Source organism: Orbicella franksi, chromosome 2 (genome assembly GCF_964199315.1).
Source record: "Orbicella franksi chromosome 2, jaOrbFran1.1, whole genome shotgun sequence".
In the NCBI taxonomy this organism is placed as follows: Eukaryota; Metazoa; Cnidaria; class Anthozoa; order Scleractinia; family Merulinidae; genus Orbicella; species Orbicella franksi.
This window is the reverse complement of record NC_138146.1, coordinates 4604512-4628915: the sequence shown is the minus strand read 5'-3', so window position 1 is coordinate 4628915 and position 24404 is coordinate 4604512. Positions and strand designations below refer to the sequence as shown.

The 24404-nt window shown below is 37.7% G+C and overlaps 2 protein-coding genes across 2 annotated transcripts; one reads left to right on the top strand and one right to left on the bottom strand.

Moving 5' to 3' along the window:
• Positions 1-11337: 11337 nt before the first annotated feature.
• Positions 11338-12829, top strand: LOC145477833 (pancreatic secretory granule membrane major glycoprotein GP2-like). The gene is made up of 2 exons (XM_081455677.1): positions 11338-11674; positions 11939-12829. Exons 1-2 carry the CDS (start codon positions 11476-11478, stop codon positions 12334-12336), a joined length of 597 nt encoding a protein of 198 aa, XP_081311803.1. The 5' UTR covers positions 11338-11475; the 3' UTR covers positions 12337-12829.
• A 2212-nt stretch (positions 12830-15041) lies between these two features.
• On the bottom strand, positions 15042-23412 carry LOC145477811 (myo-inositol 2-dehydrogenase-like). The gene is made up of 3 exons (XM_081455652.1): positions 23015-23412; positions 21671-22005; positions 15042-19909 (listed from the first exon to the last, which is right to left on the bottom strand). The coding sequence occupies exons 2-3, from the start codon at positions 22002-22004 to the stop codon at positions 19230-19232; spliced, it is 1014 nt and encodes a 337-aa protein (XP_081311778.1). The 5' UTR covers position 22005; positions 23015-23412; the 3' UTR covers positions 15042-19229.
• Between the last annotated feature and the right edge of the window lie 992 nt (positions 23413-24404).

The following is a 24404-nucleotide window of genomic DNA, read 5'->3' as shown; positions in this document are numbered from 1 at the left end:
AGCCCACCTACGTCACTTACCGCGAATGGTAAGAGCATGTTATAAACCTATATAGACGTGGGTTGTAATGGTTAGGTATTAATATTTTCGTGTTTTTATTATACCATATTTCTTTTCATAAGGTAGACTAATATTTTGTAATTCTCTCATGCAAACATCTGTTTAATTAACTAGATTTGTTCCCGATACTCAGCATGATTGCCACATGTAATATTCTGACCATTAATGTTTTGAATTGTTATAGTAAGTGAAAACAATTTACAGGACAACGTCACGGTATTTTAGACGAATCCCAGTCACAAAGTACTGAACAACACCGCTGAAATGGAATAAATTCTCAGATGTTCATCAAATTCGATGACGTCATGAATGTGAACACATTACTACTGTACCAGAAAAGATTTCTGTTTATTTTCTCAGTACTCCAATCCTACAAGATAATGCATAATAATTACGGGTAACTCTATACTATGCATGCAATTGAAATATTAAAAAGAAAAATGAATATTTTACACCAAAGCCTGATCAAGCTAAACAAACATCAGTGTTGAACATTGAAAGGACATAGAAAGATTAACTGTCCCAAGAAACTTGAGCCCGATGTATTGAACACATTTTATGCGACGCCGGTTTAAAAACTCGAAATTTAACAAAGAATGTCTGAGCGCATTAGCGCTTTTGCCACCCAGACATTTTGCAGTTTTTAAAAGCCAATTTCACCTTGAATATTACACCGAAAGAGCTAAAAGTCTTACCAATTATTAAGTTTCACAAGGTCTTTAAATGTTTGTAGTTAATCTGAGCATGACGTCTTCTCTGCGCAAAGTCGTATGTTAATGAGGACAAATGTAAACGATAACGTCAGCAATGGTCGCTCTATAACAACTTGAAATGGAAATACTCCCCTTAAAATTTACGCTGATAAATTTTTCACACGAACTATACCTATATATCTTTTATTTTTCTTCTATTAGAGGATGTTACCTTTGAGCTTTAATGACCAACACCCGTACGTGGTCTTTACTTCTGCACTACATGCACCTTGTTTGCATTAAGACGGTTCATTTGGTCCTGGAGACACAAATATCGATATGAAGTGGACCTCAGAAATACAGGCATAAAAACAGTGCACTTTGGTTCGTCCTAGAAACACTTAAATCCACAGTGAGGATAATATGTTATTGAAATGTGGAGCCAGTTACTTGCGTTTTCGTCAAGTTCATAGCCTTTCATTTTAAATAATTAAATAGCTTACCAGGTACTTTAAAGCTGCCGCATGCAAAACTTACGATAAGTCTTCGAAGGGAATTGTTTCATGGCTCAAAACACACCTACATGCAGTTGTCATTGCGACATAAAAAAGTCGCCGTAGGAGTTTGAAACATGTAATGAACCCTGCGACAAACGTAACCTCAGTCGTTGCAAGTAGCGAAAATTGCGTTCCACAGGGAGTAGGGTCAATTATTGGCCCAAACTGAGTTGCGTGCAAGACCGCCTTGGATGTGAAGTACCTAGGCGTTGGTGCTCTGGGTTCATCAAGCAATCTTTGTTCCCTTTGCGGGGAATTAGGAAAGATTGCGTGATCCGCTCACACCAACTGCGTAGGAGGGTAAATTAACTGTATCCTTTAGAATTATGGATCACTCTGCATATGAATATTTATGACGCTTAAAATGTTGCCTCGTGAAACGTTTGTCCAAAACGTCAAACTGGCCTCTACATGTCTCTATCAAGTTATTGACTTGACTTCTGGCACCAAGATAAAAATAATCTTCATGCAATTGAAATTAATAATTCAATATATTTTTGTAAACAAAAATACGTAAATAAAGATGGAAGATCATTTTATCCCGCCACCACCACCACCACCAACAACAACAACAATCCTTTATTTACACACGATTTAGTTTAAAGCAATAGGTTTGCTTGTAGGGTCGTGTAATCTACACTAAGAACAGAAATATGTGCAGTAATAATATGATAATTCTACAATTTCACCTTATCAACGATATAATATGACAGTTTATCCTGTATTTTGCAACTGTTTTTGATATGTTTTGGAACACTTTTTAGAACTGACAAGATAAAAAGGAACAGCGGGACAGAAAAACTACTTTTTGGAAACGAAAATCTAATTTCGAAGAACTAAACTCAGTTCTACGGCATAGCGAATTTTTCAAAGCGAAACGTCAGCCCAACAGATAGCATTGGTAAAAAGGTTTAACGTCGAAGTAAACTCAACAGTCAGTTTGCCATTAATATAAGATATTATTTCATTAATTGGCATTGTTATGTTTCATTTTCCATTCTGGTAATAGTGTCTTTTTATGCTAAGTAGCCACCAAAAATTGCATGAATAATTTATTTATTTTGTTCCTGCAGCTGTTGAATCGTAGCAAGCGCCATCGCTCAAGGACGCTATTTTTTCAGTAAGCTCTGCCGAAAAATGATTCTGGCACAATTCATTCATATTTTCCTGCTGTTCATGCTTCAAAAGGTTTGCATCGCTCGTTCTCAAGTTTAAGTGTAATGAGCTAACGATAAAACGATTACTCAAGCAGCCTTAGTTACATCTTTGTTTTCCTCATCTTTACCAACGTTTAGGAACATTTTGGTATTTGTGGAGTTGGAGGTAGGTTTTAATTTAGGCATTGTGTAAATTAAGTTTCTGTGAATCAAGGGCGGGACAGCAATTGGAGAGTGAGCATAGCCCAGTGCTGTACAACGCATTTGAAACATTGAAGATTGCTTGAAAGAAGGAAATGTCCGGTAAAATAATAAAAACAGCATGAAGTCAGAGAGCATTAAAGAAGAATGATGGAACAAACATAAAGAATGTAATTTGCGGAGATGCTCCACCTCTTCTTTTTCGGTTTCTTCTTTCCAGAAAGACTCTTCAACGCCCTTTCACTGAGTTATTTTCTTTGATGGATTCACGACGAAAGCGGACTATGCTTGTTGAGTTTTACTTTCAAAAAGAAATTTATTGGGTTGAATGTTTTGTAGAGGAGAGAGAGAGAAAATCAGTTTTCAGTTTCCAAGTTTTTTAAAGTCTGTATAAACGAGCCTTTTAACATCTGAAACATTTTGTTTATAGACAGGGGCACCCAACGACCGTTTTCTCTCTAATGCTGTTAGATGCTGTTTTAGGCTTTCTGGAGCACTTTTAAAGCTCTGGAGGTTAATTTTAGGTTGCACTAAAAAAATTTTATCTGTTCGGATATTGTAGGGGAACTTGAGTATTCTCGAATTTATTAGGGCTTTTTTGTCCATTTCCCGAAAACCTTAGGTCTTATCGCCTTTCCGAAAATGATAGCTGACCTTTTTTCGGTACTCAAAACGACATTTTCAACAGTCCGAAAACAACAGACATTAAATTTCTCATATCACGAAAGTTCGAGGTGCCAATTCTCTCAAGAAAATCAGAGGGGATTAAAGGCCTTCCGAACAGATAATTTACCGAAACGATCCGTTGGGTGCCCCTGTATAGACGAAGATAGGATACACAAGTCGTAAGTAACAAAGCCTTACGTAAGCTACAAAGCCTTAGAAGTTTCTTTTAGCGTTAGTTAAACAAAATTGATCGGCCGCTCGTGTTTTGGCATTACCTCTTCAAGCCTTCTCAGTGTGTCGTTTTTCTTATGTATTAAGGGCAGTGCAGTTCACCTCTGGGGCTAGAGGATAGGTCCATTCCGGACCCAGACATCACGGCCTCTTCAGAGGTTAGCATTTACTATGGCCCACGACTCGGCAGACTAAACAACGTAGAGTCTGGTAGTGACCAAGGAGGCTGGTGTGGCTTAGTGAAACTAGGAGATTGGATACAGGTAAAAAATGTTACTTATTAACCGCTAAAATGTGAACTTGAAGTCAAATATCAAAAACTGTATCAAAGCAAAAGCAAAAGGAAAAACAACAACAACAACAACAAAATAGATGAGATGCATAAAATGTTGAAGTCAAGAGGTTTAAATGAGGATCCACAATAACAATAATTGAATCGAGATGTGAAACAACAACAACAAACTCTGCACTTTCAGTCGCGTTGAGAAGGTTCACAGAATATATCTAACCTAGAGCTATATTTACACTTTGGCTTGTCAGAAATCAATAACGTAAGAAGAAAACGCCTATTTGTTCAGAAAATGAAAATAATGGGGGGGAAAGAGGCTTATGTAAAATAAAATAAAAAATACCAGTAGTAAGAATATTATAATATATAAGGCATTCAACCGTTACAAGTTCTAGATCACAGTCATAAGGAAGGCTACTGTTATTATTCAAATTTCTCGCTAAATTTTGGATTAAAAGGTTAACTTAAGGAAGATTGCCAACGTAACAGCAATTGCCACTCAAGGAAGACAGGACTACCCACAATGGGTGAAGACATACAAGATCTGTTATGGTCAGAAACTAGATGGTTACTGTGAGCTTCTTGATCAGGTACTACAACAAGGAAATACACCATATCAACAGTAGCATTGCTAGCTACAAAATTCTAAATTTCAACTGTCTATCTCAAAAGAAGATGGAGAGTGGATGTTAAGTTTTCATGGGGAATAACAATGCGTTTTAAGTCGTTTGCTGTCGACTTCGACAGGAAAATCCCTGTCACAGGATTGGCTATTGTTAGAGTCTTCTGCCTGAGTGATCTAAAAATATCAGAAAGATGAGCCGAATTACCTTGGGTATAAGATTAACTCTCTTACCCTTCATTCTCTCTTGTCCTTCTGGTTTGCCATGTTCTTGGTGTTTAGTATAATTCCAGAGCTGAACAAAGGGTTTCCAGCAATCTGATTGGTTGAGCGATTCCTTATATGACGCTATATTCACCGCGCCAGGCGGTGAATACAACATGAACGATGAGTAAATTGATTCACAATCGATGTACATGTAAACTTATTATTAAAACTACGGCTGTATTCGTGTACGCAAACCAACAATTGCGTCTGTGTTTTTATGTTTTAGTCCGTTATTCTGTAGTCCCTGATATTCACCTCTAAAAATTATATTGAAATAGTTATTCGCCTCAGGCTCGGTAAACATTGATGAATTTTCACCAATGTTTACTTCCCCGTCGGCGAATAATTGTTCAATAACATTAACGTAAATACCACAATTACAACATTTACTGTGGCGTGTTTGAAAAGACCTTTATATTACCTTGTAGTGATATAGTGATATGTAATAGGGTAAAATGTTTGACTTGAGAACGTGCAAAATAAACATTATGTGTAGATTCAGAGATCGAGGCCCAAATTAATATATTACTCTTTTAAGTTTCTTCAAGACATCCTTGCCATTGTAATAAATTTACATTAGTTACCCTTGATATTTGATATTATTATCCGAGTGATTTCTTTTATTTGTTGTTTTGGAAAATAAATCTTAAAAATAAGATAAAATAAAAGGAAATGAAGAAAAATACCCAATGACATCTTCAGAAACTCCTCATTCTAGCTAATTTATTTCAAATAACTTTCAAGTTGATAAAGTGTAAAAATTATAATCAAAGAAGAGCTTACGAATGTGCCTCATTCACCTCTGGTGATCGCTTTGTTTTTAAGTCCACGTTATGACACCATCCAAATTTAAATTCTACAACACAAAAGGGGCGTCCGTAAAAATGATCACCAATCCGTACTGCGCAATCTCAGCAGCAACCCAATGTGTCTGAGTCTTACTCGATAGAATGCCAATCGATTTTATTCATTACGAACTACATCACTTAAGTTTGAGCCATTTTAAAGTATTTTCCTAACAGCTCCTTTGTTTTTTACAGCGATGAGTTTGTTTTATCTTGTTGTGATATCAGAAAGAACGAAGGATAAAGCCTCGCATCCATAATGGCGGTTGACATGAAACCTTGAATTTACTTCACGTATATTAGTTGCAAAATGTTACATTTTGTGACGTATTACATAAATCAAAACAAAAACGTAGACAAACTCTCGAAAGTGCGCAGCACGGACTGGAAAACTCCAAAGCAGGTGGACTATAATACAACGCATAAGAAATTAAAATTTCGCGTAAATAAAATGGTGCAAAAGCTCAGGAAATCAATTTTTTTTAAACAAAACCTTGAACAGTGCAGATGATTTTTGATTTCTATCAAGCTACAAGCCACTTCTTCACGGAACGTTTGTTTTGTATCTTTAATTTGTAATTTGTCATATTAACAATTGTTAATCAATCGTAGGTATTTCAGGGAAATTCTGACAAAAACTCACCGGTTACTCACACCTTCACAGTACCTATCTATGCTCGCTTTGTAAGGATTTTCCTCTATCATGGTACAGTCGCAACTGTATGAGACTTGAGCTTTATGGCTGCAAGGAAGGTGAGCTAGTATTTAAAACAATATAAAGTAGATACCAGTTACTTTTTGGAAAACTTGTATACAGTTCAATGATACGTTTGAATTATCCATAACTAGACAGTAACTTCAATTTAATTATTATCGTTCTTTCTGCTGTTGTCTTGCGCCTTTTACGAAAGAGTTTATTGGTGGATCTCGCCCTTCATATTTAGACGTGATTTCGGTTTTAAAATTTTTGTTTCGTATTTCTTTTTGTGACTGCTGAACAGGTTTTACGCTTGTCCCAGGCCCAGTGTGCACGGAAAGTCTTGGAATGGAAACTGGGAAAATACCAGACTCTGCCATCACGGCTTCCACATTTTGGGGCTCTGGCACTAAGCCACATTTCTCCAGGTTTGGATCGTGCTAAATAATGATGACATGTTATAACTTTATGAAATTGATTTTGTACTGAACGTCCTTCTCAGCCTCTTACAACAAGTAACCAGAAAGCGTTTTATACCACACCCGTCCTAAACTCACGATTGGTTCGAAATATTTTTCTCGGTGCAATTATTTAACAAGTAGATTCCATATTGATGTGCGTGTGTTCAGTATTAGTAGAATTCTACTTAAACACTAATTTAAATGCTGCAATCTGATTGGCTGAGTGATCGTTCACTATCAGCCATTACTGTTCAATGACTGGAGGTCGTTTTCGAAATGGAGATGTTCTTTTCGGTTTTCAAACGTTTGGAACCAACGTTTTGACGCAAATGGATAATTCAATTCCGGAGAAGACTAAAAGAAGGACATTAAGGGTTCCTTGACTTAAAAAAAAAGTTGAAATTGTTGAAAAAATGATGCGCGCGCACACAAAACTTTTTAAAATTTCAAATGACAATTCAGTCCGAGCGATCTTTCATTGGCGCAAATTTTAACAATACCTTTTATACTTTTGAGTATCTCTTGCAGATTATACTTGCAAGCTGTTTTAAATCACCATCATGGAGCTTGGCTTGCGAGAAATCAAGATCAAAACCAGTGGCTCCAAGTAAAATTTGCTCAACGAGTTGAAATAAGACGTGTGGCGACACAAGGAAGACCAAACAGTGACCAGTGGGTGAAAAGCTACAAGCTAAACTACAGCTCTGATGGCTTGCTGTTTTATCAATATCAAACCAACAAAAATCAAACTGTGAGTAGTTTTCCTGATACACTGTTACTTCCTTTTTTTTTCAATGTAGTTTAACTACTCGAAACCTAACTGACTCAGCAAGAAAGCGCAATTTAAGTAGCTTGACAGAAAATCACGCTAAACGTCCTCCTAGACGGGATGCTGGCTGGTTTATCGTTCGTTATTTCACGCATTTTCAGTTTGTAATGTTAAGTGTTCACTCGGCTCACAAAATAATATAAACATTGTTGATAGAAAGCAAGGTTATACTGCCAGACCAAGATAGTGAAAGACCACCTCTTCTGTACGTAGCCTAATATACATACACATACATTTCTATGTGTTTTATCAATTTCCGTCCTCAGGCTTGTGTTTCCATACATTGGCCAAACTTCATCTTAGTTTTCTATCAGGCAGCTTAATCACATGTGCAATTGTGTATTTCTTCAATCCAATAGGTATTCATTGGCAACTCAGATAGATATATGGTGGTAAGCAACGCGCTTGCGAACCCGCCAATCGTTTCCCAGTATGTTCGTGTTCTACCTGTTACGTGGTACAATTACATTTCAATGAGAGTTGACTTTTACGGCTGCATTCCAGGTAAGGTGATACAGAAGATATATCATGATAATTTACAGTTATCTGATAACGCAAAACATGATTCTTTAAGATCTCTTTTGTCTGTAGAAGCCTTGCTCGTGGATGGAGCGCCTTCCTTGGGTTTTCATTGCAATAATTTTTTTCCGTTTATTAGATAGCCCTCGGCTTTCTCTACAAGGAACAGATATTTTGACGTCATAATTTAAGCGCCCGCCATCTTGGATTTCATTGTTTTCTTAGAAACTCAGGAAATAACGTAAATTCATGGATAATTGGTTCAAAATGTAATAAAATGTAAGAAATAGTAATTCCGTGATACTGGTCAAGAAAACTAGAAAATAAACCCAAACAATTTTGCCCAAAAGATGAAATCTGTCTTGAAATCTGACATCTCAAAATGCTATTACATTACCATGGAAATATAAAATGACGTGCAGAGACAACTACCACATCAAAAATTCAGGCAGGAATGAATGAAAAGCTGTATAATAGAGATTATAATAGAAGGCGAGAAATTTCGGAGATATAATTGGTTGATAGTACCCCCTATTTCTGCGCAATAGTAATAAAACAGCAAAAATGGATAGCATAACAAGGTTACCATAACACCAATGCGCCCAATTACGTTTCTGCCTTTGTTTAAAAAAAATGGCGGTAAGATTCCTGGAAATTTCAAGGCAGGAAATACAAAGCTCGCCAAAAAAGCAGTAAACGAAAAGACATGGATGAATGTTTGGAAGTCGTGGGCGGAAAGCAAGGGTCTTAACGACGACATTGTCAGATACGAAGCCAAAGAACTGGGCGAATGTCTCTCGTAATTCTTTGCCGAGATTTGCAAAAGCGATGGCTCTGACTAATATATGAGTGAGTTTATGTTTTGGAAAGAAATTATATTTCAGAAAATGGCAAAATATAAAGAGAGTTTAATTCGGAAGGAATGCATGTGCTTTTCACAAACATCAGAAAAATGCCCGTTATAAAAAAGCAGTTGTCTGCAAAATCCGTTTTTACATTTTTTCAAATAAAGCTTCATCTATCTATTTCCTAGACCCTCCAGTTCCGACTGCCATGTATCCTCTAAACGGTCAGTTTGGCAAACGAGACCTGAGTTCCCATGAAAATCCTCCAGGCGTCCCCTACAACGTACAGCTCGCACCAGGCCCTTTTGGACAACCAAATGGCTCGTACCAGTTCTTCGGAAGCTCCACTAGCTATATTGAGTTCCCAAACAACGGGGGATTGGACACCAGGTACTCCATGACTCTTTTAGCCTGGGTTTTTCTGGAGAATACTGATGGTCCAATCTTTCACTATGGAGTTGACTACTATGGCGTCCATTTCTGGGTTGCTGGAGGTTATTTGTTTTGCGAATTTCCCACAAGATCTGGAATCTATCTTAGTCCCCTTCACAGCGGCAAATTAAATCGAGATGCGTGGAATTTTGTTGGTGCGTCCTATGACTATCACTCAGGCGTTGAAAAGCTGTGGATCGGAGGCAAAGTGTATGAAGAGCAGAATATAAGTACAGTTGAACTGAACACTACTGGGGCTGTCAGAATGGGCGTGCTGACTGGAGATGTTAGATTTCTCAAAGGAAAAATATCTTGTATGCAAGTGTACAACAAGGCTTTGACGGAGAAAGAAGTGCACGCTGTCAGAGGACTCTGTTTTCAAAAAGGTTTGTTTGTTGTTATTTCTACCAAGTAAATAGCCGTCTTTCTAGGCCTTCAGTTTTCTCTTGTACTCGAGGAGCTCTGGCATTGGAAGTGCTTAGCTCAACAGAAATCCGTGTTCGTTTTTAGATAGGTGGCCACTGAAAATCAGTGAGAATTACACATCAATTAAGTCACAGATAGGACACCTGTTTTGGGTTGGTCAGCTTAGTTTTAGGGTGAAATTTAGTCTCCTCAAGGAGCCTCTCTCCATCCAGGAATATTGATAGTTCTAGTGAATTAAAGGGAAATCTAAAAAACACAAATTGTGCAGTAACAGGTGATGGACTACTCAATGCTGATAGAAAAATTCTGTCGCTAATTGATCACAGCCCTTTTCCCGTTCACTACTGACACACGAAGGTCCTTAATAACTACTACGGAATTTGGTTTTTCAGTTCCATTGAGTCCTGTGGCCTTTTTCCCTCTGAACGGACAATACGAAACAACAGACATCAGTCACAGCTACAATCTTCCAGGACAAGCGTCTGGCGTTGAACTGGCGCCAGGTCCGGACGGTAGTGCAGGAGGCTCGTACCAGTTCTCGGGAAACTTAAGCAGCTTCATTTATTTTCCAAATAACGGAGGTCTGGACACCAGATACTCAATGACGTTCTTAGCTTGGATTTACCACGAACAAACTGAAGGTCCGATCTTCTATTATGACGGTCCAGAAAGCGGCATTTGGTTTAAGCTAACTAAAGAAAGCCGTTTCCGCGCACGGTTACGTAGCTCAAACTTTACTTATATGGAAGCTGCAAGTAGTGAAATTCTTGAGCCTAAAACGTGGCATTTTGTTGGCGCGACTTGCAACTACTTCAGTGGCGAGTTCATTTTATGGATCAATGGGAGCATTAATAAGAAAAAAGTCATTGATTCGCCTTCTGAGCTGGCAACTCAACAAAGTGTCATTATGGGATCCGTACCAGATAAAGCTGAAAAATATAAGGGGAGAATTTCGTGCGTACAGCTTTATGACAGAGCTTTAACTGAACTCGAGATTGAGGATGCCAAACAGTCTTGTTTTACTGTAGGTGAGTTTATTTTTTCGAATCATTTCTGACGTTAACTCTTTGAATGAAGTGAATTTGATACTCTTCTCACCTACTTTTCACGAGAAAATAACGAAGTTCTTCCAAAAGGTTTGGGGGAATAATAGAATATCATACATTTCAAATGAACAAGGCAAATCTTTTGGATTAATTTGAGGGGGCACAGAATATCTCTAATGTTTCATCGGAAACATAGGACAGAACAGAATTTATAAAGAGGGAACAAGAGAGAAAATTTAAACTTCAATTCAATTCCATTCAATTTTAAGTTAAACTCTCGCAAACATTAATTTTACAGAGGTGTCAGAAAAAAATAGACACATAAATGTATACAAATTACATATAGAAGATGATAAATAGCATTAATGAAATAATTTACAATTGTGATTAAAAAATAAATTGTTAAAGACAGAAAGCAAAGAAAATAAGGGAACTCAAGACAAATAGTTTTAATACAAGGTTGATTGTGTGGAGTTTGCAACACCTAAATAGTTTATAGAACTAATCGAGTAGGTGCCCCAAAGATCCCCTGTGAGGCGATCATTAACACTGAGTACATTTTCTTTACTTTTCCAAACGTTTACAGGACGATCTAATTCAAACCAAACTGGTTATCTCGGTGAAACAGTAGAAATGAGATGCGATGCTTTGGAAGGTAAAACAGTTCGTTGGAGAAAAAATGGCGCTGTACTGCATACGAAGACCGCTGGTAACGACGCAAGCCTGCTTATCAGCATTGCTCAGCAAACTGATGAAGGAATTTACACCTGCGATATTGTGAACAGCACAGGGGAGATCCAGGCATCATACAATATCACGTTAAAAGTAGAAGGTGAGTCTGAAAGCTTTCTTTTAATAATATAGAAAGAGGAGATATTAGTTGCTATAAATCTAGTAACAATAATCATGAAAAACATTGCTAGTTTTTTCTTACAATACTATTACATTGTGTAGCAGCTGACGACGAGTTTGACAACTGCATTCGAGAGGTTTATTTTACTATGACTTTTACTCGGAATATCCAAATATAGTTCCAGTTGCACTCTTTCAAGTTACTGCAGTTCTGAAAACTTGTTTGTCCTAATTTTGATTTCAGATCCAAATTTCCTTTGCTACTTGTTCAAAGGCGATTACAAATCTGACAGCACATGGAAACGCTGGAGTGTGTTGCACGTAAACTACCACGAAGGAAAATGGTTCAGGGCTGATAAAGGAGCTGCTATGCCAAGTTCTTGTGTGTTGAAAGAAAGCTGTGGTGTTCAGGCTCCTGGTTGGTTGAACGGTCAAATTCCGTCGCGTGAAGCTGGGATCGTTCAAGGCCAAGTTTGTTTCAATTATCGTAAAGATTGTTGTTATTATTCATTACCAGTACAAGTTAAAAAGTGTTCTGACTTCTTTGTTTACAAGCTGAAGAAAGTTCACCCTATGGTACCTGGGCAATACTGCTTCACGACAAACACACTAGGTAGGTATAAGAAGCAATATATTAGTTAACAAACAGGTCTGTAATGCTTGAGTATCCAATATTTCCTCCGAGAACAACCCGTTTCGCTTGTTGAGTAACACCTTGTAAGTCAGTTAACTGAGATTCCTTAGAAATATTTTCACCTATCAGTTTTCAGTAAGAGAGGATGAAAGGAGGCAGGCCTCATTCCCAAAGTAATCTCTCTCAAGTTATTTTTAGACATTTGTACCCAGTTTTAACGCGGATCGTGTTAGCACGCTCATTTTACTCACTTCTTAAGCCGCTTAGGCTGTCCAAGGCGTGAGCAAAATTCGTGTCTCAGGATTGGCTATTTTTAGACACTTCTTGGATTTCCGAAACCAGGACTGAACTAAAAATAACTTGAGAGGCAATGCAACCTTTAGAATAAGGCCGATATAGGGGGCCAGTTCTTTTACTTCTTATCCTCTCTTTCTCTCAGTAATAACGACATACGACATACAAATATTTAGCACTTTTTTAAAAATGCTAAAAATTTAAAGTGCTAAAATAACGACAAGCAAGCATCCTAAAAACCGAATGAGAATTTTAAAAAAAGCAACAACAACAATTAAGAAAAAAATAGCGGCAATAATGCAGAATGACTGTTTCGATGGCTTTGTGACCATCTAACAGCGAGTAACCAGTACAACGATATCTATCAGAAGTATGTGTACATTTTGAGCTTTCGAAACACTGAGGGACATCGTCTGTTAGTAAGGTCGGTTTGTTGGCTGGCCTGTTGCATTGGCCATAATCGGTAAGCCGATCGTATCGATATACATTGCTGGTTGATGGTCGCTTAGATTTCTTAGTTCGCGTCTTACCGTTTCCAACGATTTGCATTATAACTAGTATGGGTTGAATCTGCTGAAATGCCTTTATAAATCAATTTCCCAACCACTTTTGATCAAAACTGTTTGGCAGTGTCGCATTGGGGTAATACGTTTTCGGCTGGTTGAGATGGTTGTGTTTTCTGTGGTCTATTGAGGAAGACACTTTTTCCTTTAATCTGGCCATTAAAACTAATTTCTGAATACTGATGAAACATTTCTACCAAGCTGAGAACGTTTCGAAAGTTATTGAGAAACTTTAACCAGATCATCAGTTTAAACCGAGTTTGATACCCAGTCCTGTAGAGCTCCTTTATTTGGTCAATGCATAGATCACAAGAATCTCATTCTAACGTAAAGTAGATGATCCCATAGAGCATTTAGAATGTAACTAAGAGTAATGCTGATATAACATCAGCTTTTGTGTGCTTGGTTAATCCTACAGAATTTGCGGCTCAACTTGAGAACGTCATGTATACGTCCTCCAAAGCTAACTACACTCTTACTGGTCACGTGATATTGTCCGAAAAATCTGTGGAAAACTCTCTTCGGTGCATGAAATATTGTGCAAACTTAGCAAATGGACAATGTAAATCATTTAACCACAACGAGGTGACAGGTGAATGTCAGTTGAACAACGAGACAGGACGAGATGAAATTGACGGCGATATGAAGCCAAGAGAGGGATACACTCACTATTACATCACTAGAACCAGGATCCCATAACGTTGCCATAGAGACAAGCTAGGCAAGCAAAGGACAACAGAGCCAGTTGTTTCCGTCTGGAGTTAAGATGAAGAAGGGCACTTGATTACAAATTTGTGCAGAATAGGAATTGAAACTCATCCAAAGTAAAGTCTTTGAGTCAGTTAATTTTGTAGTTGCTAAGGGACATTTGGTAGCCATTAAATCATGATTACCTTAAACGTGTGAGATAATTTTCCCCTGTTTCACGATATTATATTTTATTATTTCTTGTAATATTCAACGTGAGAGGCGCAATAACAGAAAATGTCCACCATCAAGTTGGCTCTCGCATCGATAGGTCTGGGATCGAGTATAACCGCTGTAAGTCCTGGATGAATGATTGAACATTAACTTGAACATTAGAATGTTCACAGCCTCGCTATTTACGCGCGCGAAAGAGAAAGCGAGTGAAGCGAACGCGAAGTTAAGCACGCGGGGGTGGGGGTGGGGTTTGCGAGCGAAGCAAGCAAGAAGAATAGAGAGGCTGTAGACATCTTTGGTAAAAAAAGTGGACTTATTAGGCTCCTCCCCTTGTTATCGCCTTGTTACTTACAGCTCCACCCCTTGACCAATTAACGAAATCGGACCAATCAAATTTGAGCGGTAAATTGCTTGTTTAATTGATTACAAGTATCAGTTTGCAAACAACATCACGTACGTGCGTTCGAGTGCCGAGAATGTCGTCTCAGACGACTTCTTCAACTCCAAGAAAAGCTGTTGAAAGGGGGAGAAAGCCGAAATCAAGCGCTCTTTCCAATTTTTTTTGGATGTGCGCTAGCTCTTTTGCTATTCGCTTGGGGAATCTTAGCAAGACGTCTTACATATCTGCGGGGAATATATTCGAGGGTGTTACACGGTGTGGCACTCGTCAACTACAATGAGCGTGACACAATTTTTAGCGGAGAATCTTAAAGTCCTCAGCTGTCGTGCGAAAACAAGCTTGTATTTCGCTTCGACAATCAGGTCCTCCTTTGTTTCCTTTGTTGACAAAGCGATGGAAGGAATCCTAAGCTCTTCATCTCTCCTGATTTGTTTCAGCATTCGCACATTTGCATTTCTTTTGCCGTTGCGTAGAGTTGATATATCAGACTTTCCTCGAAGCCGGTCGGCAAAATTGCAATGACGTCTTCCGAACGAAGATGAAAAGCAGCCTCTATCAGTTCATCCTTGAGCGAAGAAACGCTGAAACTTTTTTTACAGGATTATATTTTAAAAACAACCGCTCTATTACGAATCATGGCACGTGTCAGCGATGACAACTGCTGCAAGCCGCAAAACGCACCTGGACGCAATCATGATCAGCCGTTGTCAAGGTGATGACACTTTTGTCACCTCTAAACCAATGGGAATTTTCCGTTTTTGGAGAAACGGGGAATTCACTTTTTTCCAAACATGTTGTAAGCAGCCGCGGACACTTTGAGGGTTTACGATCTAGACTTTTCCTTTGCAGACACCCAAAACGAATTGTGCATGACTTTGAGAGATACTCATAAACATTTGTAACCTGTGTCGTTGCTTTTTTTCTGCAGTGAGAAAGTTAATGCTGGCTCCAATTATGGGTTGTTATTTAACCACTATAGGCCCATCCTAGTACTGCAGTATACAGTACTGTATACATGCAGATTTCGCCATTATCATGGCATTGCACTGGGCAATAAAACAAAAAAAACCGATTTGGTGGTATTTTTACCTTCCCAATGTTTATTGTAAGCTGGGCAAGCTCCTATAGGCAGCCATCTTTCCCTTACAACTCTAGTGGCCACTTACAAGAACCATTCTCATAAGGGGCCAGCTCCAGTTACAGACGGTGTCCGCTTACGAGAGGTACATGTATGCAACATGCAATTCCAACTTACAACTTGCAACTCCAACTTGCAACCCGCAACTCCAACTCACAACTCCACAATTTGCAATCTTTCCACACCCGCAGAAAATTTTTACTATTAAAAGTTGGCCAATGTATTGATAGGTTTGGGATCAAGTATATTACCCCTGTAAGTACGTAGTCCTGGATGAATCATTCAACATTTGAACATTGGATGAAGATGTCTCACTGATCATTCATGGTTGGCCTTCCCAGATCAAAGTTTGTTATCCTGTCTCCTGGCTGGCAGAGAATGTTTGTTTAATGTCTGGGGTTTTACTCAATCACTGTTACCTCTGATCAACAGCTTTCCTTGTCATGATATTCCTATTTGGTGTCCTCACAAGTACCTGAATAGCTGTTATTACAGTTATCAGCGGTTTGACATACAAACAAGACGAAAAGGTCAGTTTTGCTCTTTATTGACCCAATGGCTTAGTTTGTATGCCTTTTTTTAAAAAAGAAAAGAATATTTCACCGCAGACACAACTGTAATAACTTACAGTGGCTTATTGAGACCGCTCACTGAACTTTCTGCTTCTAAGAGAAATTCGCATTACTTCACCAGTGAATAGGTGAGCTGATGAAAGATTCACTAGTGCTTTGAGCAACATCTGAGGAGAGAAGTAAAAAGGATAAATTTGAAAAGGAGAACAATTTAATTTCTTGCCGCATCATCATCATCATTACCTTTATTTTCCCTCGAATTTACGGAGTAGCATTGCTCTCATTTCCTCAAGCTACCTAAAGTGAGAAATTTAAGAAATGATGAAAGAAAAAATAAGAACAAGGCAGATAAATTTATGCAACATTAGAGGACAAAATTAATTTGCCGAAAGTGTTAAAATCTGTAACTGTGCGATATTGATTTGGAAGTTCGTTCCAGGATTTGGCCGACTAGTACTGGTAACTAAAAGAATTTAGGTTTAAAATTTTTTATCACTTCCTCTTAAAGAATAAGTGCTGGATCACAGACTAAACAAATCTTTTAAGTATTTAGTAGGGTATTCAGGGCTGTCATTAAGTTTTGATTCATCTGTAGCCTTCATCTTCACACTAGCAACAAACTTGTTACTTTACGGGTGAATTGTACCAACTACAGGCCACTTTCACCCGCACCATCAAGGGCTCATCAAGCATGCTCAGTCGTAAGGGGTGTTATGGGTTACCACCCTTATTGACAGCCCTGGTATTTACAAAAGTGAAGACATTTAAAAACAGGGAAAATCATATTTTGCATACACTTGTTTGCCAAATTTGTAGTTCCTGCTCTTGTAAGTAAAACACTATAGTCAGAGTACCAGTCTTTAAATATAAAACGCAGAATACGCTTGTTGAGTAAGTCTCACTTGTCAGAGTAATGCTTGCTGCAACATTAGTGCCAGACTATCGAGCAGCAGTAAAAAAGGGTTAGGATAACTGCTTTGTAAACTCATAGCATGGTAAGTTATAGGTTAAAGGGGCTCAGTCACATTATTTTGAGTTATTTTGGCCACATACAAAATTACCTTTAAGGTGATTCCTCACATTTGCATTGCGCATCCTTACTGCGCATAATTTATGGCGTCATTCGCGCCCGTTCGTGCACGCGCACGTTGAAAACATGGCGGATTTGCCTTGATATTGAGTTCTGTCAGTTGAAAAATGGCTATAGCTCACTAACGAGCTCGGGCACCCCAATTTTTTTTTCAGTCATTTTAATCAACTAATCATTAGCTTTGCGTGAGAAAAGACTGATCTGATTTCTATTGTTGAAAATTGAAAAAATAAGGAAAATAACAGCTGCACTGTAGTCTTTTCTATTTTGCAGTTTGATAGCCGTGGCAAGCAATTTGGTTCCAATATTTTAACGAGGATTCAGCTGTCTGTCAAAATCAAACTTAAAAAGTTTATCTGTGTCCGACACAAGTATTGACTGTAGTTTGAGGCGTGTTTTCATGAGTCTGGACTCAAAAAGATTTTACAATAACTTGGAATGCGTTCTTGTAATAAGCATTAAATAATGCTAAAATGGGACATTTTTACTGTCTCACTGCTCCTTGACGAGCATGGGCAGCCCCCTTTTTTATTTTATAATTAAAGTTCTCATACGATAAATATTCAGTGGACAAAGTTTGAACAAAAATCTATTGGCAGTTTTATTTCAGGGGAATAACCTTAAATGGTAGGAAACCTGAAAATAACAGTTTAACAAGATAGAAAAACACCAAAGAGATAATGATAAACCATAAAGGAACAAGGATGGCTAAGGATGGAGAAGATTAACACGGATTACAAACAAGGAATTTGAAAAACTGAGGCTAAACTTTTCAATATGTGCAAACTGTGACTGAGCTCCTTTAACTATCAGTGTACATGTATGAGCCAAGTGGCCTATCAAGCAGATGCTTATCCTGGTTTCAGTAGCAAGAAGCAAGTACATGTAGGAGTATTTCTACTCCCCCCTAGATGGGACACTAGTCCATTGCATAGTTATACCCCCAGATCACCAGTACCCATTTAAACACCTGAGTAAAGAAAAGGATCCTTATGATCAAAATTCAGCAATCCTTAATGTAAAAATTGTTGAACAAATAATTAAGTAAATTGAAAAGAGTACTGGCTACCCTAAATAACTACAAGGGCTTAAGAAAAACAGTTTGCGCTAATAATAAGGTGATAAAAATTAATTATCTGAACTATGCTGGAAGAATCAATAATTACCAATAAAGCTTGTCACTTAAAGCTGTAAATTGCAGAAGACAATTGCTTTAAATATCAACTGATCTTCCATTCACTGCTACATGTATATATGTTTATGGCACTGGCAGTGCTTTCAGTAAGACCTGGCTCCCGCCAGAGCTCTGTAGGTACTCTCTTGCAAATCGCCGGCTGTATTCCTGCATTAATGTGCTGATGGAGTCATATAAAAAGGAACTAGCAATTCAGCCTATTAAATAGTTAGTTATTATTGGAAAGCTAATAAAAACGTTAGAAGTATACATTGAAAAAGCTGAGGACACTTAGTCCTTTTGCATGAACATGAAAGCAACCACATAAGGTTTTAACGGTAGTATTTCTTGAGTCCTCTAACAAACAGACAGTGTGACATGTAACATTCTATCAGCTTTTAGTAAAAGGCATACCTTTATCTCAGTAATATAGACACAACTGAAAATAGTGTATAATATACACGAGACTGCCTTGAACTATGAAAAATAATGAGTGCTTGAGTGTTAATATTTTACCTCAAATCGCTGGAAATTGTCTTTCTGAGCTTCCCAATTTCAAAATTTTCTGGGGGGGGGGGGGGGGGGCATGCTCCCATATCCCCCTAGAGGACAAGGGGCATTCAGCTCCTTTTATCAGCTGCGGGCGCGCTAACAAAAGGGAGACAACTACTTCAAATCTAACTGAAAGCACTGCACTGGAGCAACTTCATCCAATTCATTAGATGACCATTTCAAATTACTCAGTATTCTCATAAGGCAACCGGTTTTCCTGTTTGGTGTGATTTCGCAATGGCTTCCACAATATTAAAGGATCGAAGCACATCATCTTTAGACACCAGCAAGTTTTCTTTCTTTCTTATTACATTGATAAAATGGTGCATTTCTAGACTGTAAGCCTCAGCATATCGTTGGGGAAACGAGAACTTGATGGGTTGAAGTGAACTTCCAGCAGTATGGGAGTGTGTAATGGTGAGAGCTGAACTGTTATCGCTTGTAAGCATTCCATTCGCCCCAAACACTTCGACACGTTGGTCGTAACCGTACACAGAATGACGTGACAGATCTATTTGGCCAATGGCACCACTTGGAAACTTCATGACGACGCCAACCGTGTCCACATCATTAAGCGCTCCAATTTCCGAATGGAAGGCATTGGCGAGACAGAACACAGTGTGAGGAGCTTCACCCATAATCCAACAGATCAAATCTACATCATGTACACAGCAGTCATGAAATATCCCCCCAGATATCTTTAGGTAATCCATGCTTGGCAGGGGAGAGTCGCGACTTGTTGTCTTGATCACTTGAACTTTGCCAATGCCCTTGTTTTTGACTTTGTCATACATGAAGTGGATGGTTGGGTCAAATCGTCGATTGAAGGCACACAGTAATGGAATATTGTGGCTCTCGGCCACCTTGTAGCAATGCTCTGATAATCAGTCAATCAATCAATCAATCAATCAATCAATCAATCAGTCAGTCAGTCAGTCAGTCAGTCAATCAACCCATCAGTCAAATATTAGCCATCAACAATCCCAAATATTTTCAGTCAGTTGGACGATCAATTTGTCAACTCATTAACTATCAACAATTACAAATTAATTCATTAATTCAATAAATTAGTCAATCAGCCAATGAATCAGTGAATCAATATGAATCAATAAATCAATCAACCATTGAATCATTCAATTAACAAATCAAAAACCAGACAGTCAATCAATCCATCAATTCGAGTGTCAGTCAGACAGTCAATATACAATCAATTAGTAAATCAATCGATTAGTAAGTCAGGCAGGCATCAGGTCGGTTGGTCGGTCAGTGGGTCAGTGAATTAGAATCAGTCAATCAGAATCACTCGTGCCTTTTGTTTGAGATTTCTTATTACAGTGGATTCCTGATTAAACAGACCTCTATAATTAATTTTATTATAAAGAATGATTCCTATAAGGAACAATATTCTTTGCTCCAGTAATAGTAAAATAATTAAGAAAAAGAACCTTGATATAACAAAACCTCATTGTAGCAAAATAACATGGTTTGCTACTTTCTTGACCCTTCATTACATCAAGCTTCCACTGTAATTCCATTGTAATTAATTTGACCTTGAACCTACTGTATTGTAAACCATTAATGCTCTGTTTCACTTTATTTGAAAGTGATGAGCTTTTTAGTGTTTAAATTAATATAAAAGTGTTGAGCCTTAAAAGACCTGTCCATTAAACTCTTACCACAAAAATCAATATAATACATTGCACAGGAACCATCCAGGAAACTGTGGTGTGAAGTGACACTGCAGTTCATGGGCCTAAGTAATCAACCTGGGGCAGGGACTGCTAAAAAAATCTGGCCAAGAAAAACAAGTAGAAGGGGTCACTGTTCTCCAATTTTGTTACTTTCAAATGGTAAAATTCATACATTTTCCAAGTCATCTGGAGCCCCCCCCCCCCCCCCAAAAAAAAAGCAAAAAGGGGTAGGGCCATAGCCTACCAGCCTCCTCACTGTAGCCCTAACAGCCCCTCCTGCTCCACAGTTCCTGCAGGATAGTCAATTAATTAAAAAAAAATCAATATTGGGAAATTATTCAATAAATGGATATCAATTGAGAAACTGAAATTAAGTGTTATCGATGCTATCGATCAATCTATAGAAATCTATACTCATATGCTGGTGAAGTTTCAAGTTATCAATTTTATCAGGTTTAACCATCGTAGGGAATCAGTTCAAATTAAATCTTTCTTCATCAGCTTACACTTATAAAAACTGTATCCATTGACGCAGTGTTTGATCATGACTATTTAAATGTATATTTTCAAAGGCACCAGTGAAGACTCATAGACACCTTATGCCTGTAAAAATATTATGTTGAGAAGCAATTTAGGAGAGACCACATTACGTTTTAAGGCAAATTTTATTTATGATTTCATGTTTGATCTTTGGTTTATTTGTTTTTGGTAAATTGTTAGATAAGTTACTAGTAGCATTGATAAATTCAATATTTATAAAAAAGAAAATTGATCACAATAGTTGAAAATTCAATAACAATCAGTCACAACGAATCCTTTCATCAATTTGTATTTATTTCTGATATTGTTGACTAATTTCAATTCAATGAATGTTAATGAATGTTATTGATCATAAATTTTATCGATTGACTATCCCAGGTAATAAAATGTCTCTAGGAAATTCTCACCTACAGCTTCCAGGCTATCAGCAACCGGCTTCTCGCATAACACAGCTTTTCCTGCCTGTAAACAGCGCATAACAATCTCTTCATGAAGATGAGTTGGAGTGGTTACGACTGCGGCACTGACACTTGGATCACGCAACACCTTCTCCATGTCCGATGGCGTGACAACTTTTGCATCTGAGAAATTTTCTGTCACGAAATCCTTTGCTTTGGCTTCATCAACGTCCACAATCCATTTCAGGCTCACTTGCGGGTCTCTAATGAGGTTTGTGGCATGGATGTGACCTGCTCGACCCAAGCCAAACACTACAAAACCAATACGAGATTCTTGGCTCATGCTAATTGATTGAAAGAAAGAAAACAACCATTAGACATCTAATGTTTCAACTGACCGAATGGCACAAATTATTATGTTAAATTAGCAAGTTAACTCTCTTATCCTTGTTATCCCTTACAAGTGCAGGACGTAACACGTCGATAATTGCGATAGTCGATAAAAATCGATCGTTTTCAATCGAATTCGATACTAATCAATCGACAAATATCGGATGTTGATAAAAGTCTATCACACGATTTCTTGTGATTATCGACTTTGATCGACTTTGATCGATTTTGACCACTGGGTTGTTCAGTTTTTTATTCAACTCTATTGCCATACGGATTTACTTTAGAGCTGTTAACACTTCTATAATTTCGTGGCCGATTGAAAAATGTGTCTGCATTTTTGTCGATAAAATCGAGAATCAGTTGAAAATCTTGTGATTATCGACTTTTATCCACAAATTAAACTTGTCGATTGACAATTACTGATCGACAAATATCGAGTACTATCGACTTATCGACTACGTTTTCGATGATCGACTTTGATCGACATGTTACGTTCTGCGAGTGTAATAAAATCAAATCAATTTATCTTAAACTCTTATGTGCTTTAGATAAATTGCCCAAAGAAAATACACGCACTGATTAGTTTAAAATCGTGTTTCAATAAACTCGATAGAAACACATAACAGCTTGAACAAAGCGAGCAAAGAGAATAAACGTTTTGACGATCAACGTACAGAAATTGTTCTCTTTTTGAAATTTTCTAGAAATAGAAAACATGTTAATTCTCTGTGTTTCTATCTGTCGGCTCGTGTTCCTACAACATTTCTCGTTCTCCCAAACTTCCGCTCGTGTTTCTGTCAAATCAAATCATGTTTTCATCGTAATTAAAACTCTCAAATGAATATATTCACAATCAACGCTATTGTGAATATAAAAGTGAAACCACCAAACACAGCCAGCGAAATATTACAACGTCTTTCTAAATATGAACTTGGAAATTGACATATATATTTTAATTACCTTTGGCTGACTTTGAAACGGTAAATATTAGCTTTCCCAACGTTGGATTTGCAACAAGAAGCGTACAACTTGCTTTGCTTGCTGTGTCACGCTTAAATCACGCGACTTAAGGAGCTGTCACTTACCCTGGGCATAACTTCGATCCAATCCTCTGTTCGTCGAGAGTCTGGGCTCGAGCGTAATCACTGTAAATATGGCGGCCTCTGTGAGATTTGTTGTCGAAGTCGTTGTTGCTGGTTTTAAGAATGCACTTCTCATGTCTAGCTAAACCATAGATTATGAAAAAGAATGAGAAGTGAAATTATGTCTGTGTTTTGCAATGTAGAATACGGTAAACAGCAGTTCGTGAACTTGTAAGGTGGCGCATTCTGTAAATTTTCTTCGATTTCAGGGTTGTGTCCTGGTATACCGGTACACAGAGGGAATATCCATTGCACTCCTTTCTTAACGAACCTTTTTTTAGCTGTTGAACATTGTTGGGGCTTTTGTATCGGTTCCTTGTGAACCGGTACACGAGGAAAGAACCGATTTCAGTGAGTAAAACTAGACGTCTTGAAAACCACAGAAGTACGATCATCGAGCGTCCTTCGTATTGCCTGTTAAATACATTGATTAAATGTTTTTAATCACTTCTACTGATTTGTCACGTTGCATTTTCAACAATTACCACTGTATACAGTCAGGATCTGAACAATCGATGAAAATTGATAACAATCGATGACAATAGATAACAATTAATCGATTGATATTTATAATCTTATCTACAACAGAATTCTCTATTGTGCTTGGTTCTCCGCGTGCCTATTTGCCATATAATCGGCACGCGATCACGTGGGTGTCCAATAACAGGTGTCCAATTTAAACTTTTTGTAATTGGACACCTATAATTGGATACCCACATTATTTTCATGTCAATAATTATTATGCGTGCTTTAACGGCTTCATTCGCAATGTTTCCTACAGTTTTTAAAACTTATGAAAAGCGGTACAGATGTTTTCCCTCAAAAGAACTTCCCAGGAGACATTTTTAATTCCGAAATTTTTATTGATACGAGTAATTAGTAATTGGACCTAGTGTCGTACAGATCGGGGAGTAATAATTGTGCTTGTGTTTTCAAATCAACCTGGCGCTTCATGCTCGTCTGATTTTGAAATCAATCGTACGATTACTTCCTGAATTGTATTCCACTCGGTCCAATTACCGGTACTATTACTAATCGATGAACAATCAAATCCAAAAGTTTCTGTGATTTTTGATTCTCATCGATTATCAATAATCATTGAGAATTGTTTGAAATCGATCAATTAGATAGCAAAAATTAAAAAATAAAGTAGAGTCATGAACACTAAAATAAAGAAGAATCATGAACGTTATACAGTATATGAGTCT

Excerpts from the sequence above, each read along its gene's own strand:
- LOC145477833 (XM_081455677.1), top strand. The coding sequence starts at position 11,476 with ATGAGATGCGATGCTTTGGAAGGTAAAACAGTTCGTTGGAGAAAAAAT. Across the intron at positions 11,675-11,938 it reads TATCACGTTAAAAGTAGAAG|ATCCAAATTTCCTTTGCTAC; the intron begins GTGAGTCTGAAA and ends TTTTGATTTCAG.
- LOC145477811 (XM_081455652.1), bottom strand. The coding sequence starts at position 22,004 with ATGAGCCAAGAATCTCGTATTGGTTTTGTAGTGTTTGGCTTGGGTCGA. Across the intron at positions 19,910-21,670 it reads TGATAGCCTGGAAGCTGTAG|AGCATTGCTACAAGGTGGCC; the intron begins GTGAGAATTTCC and ends ACTGATTATCAG.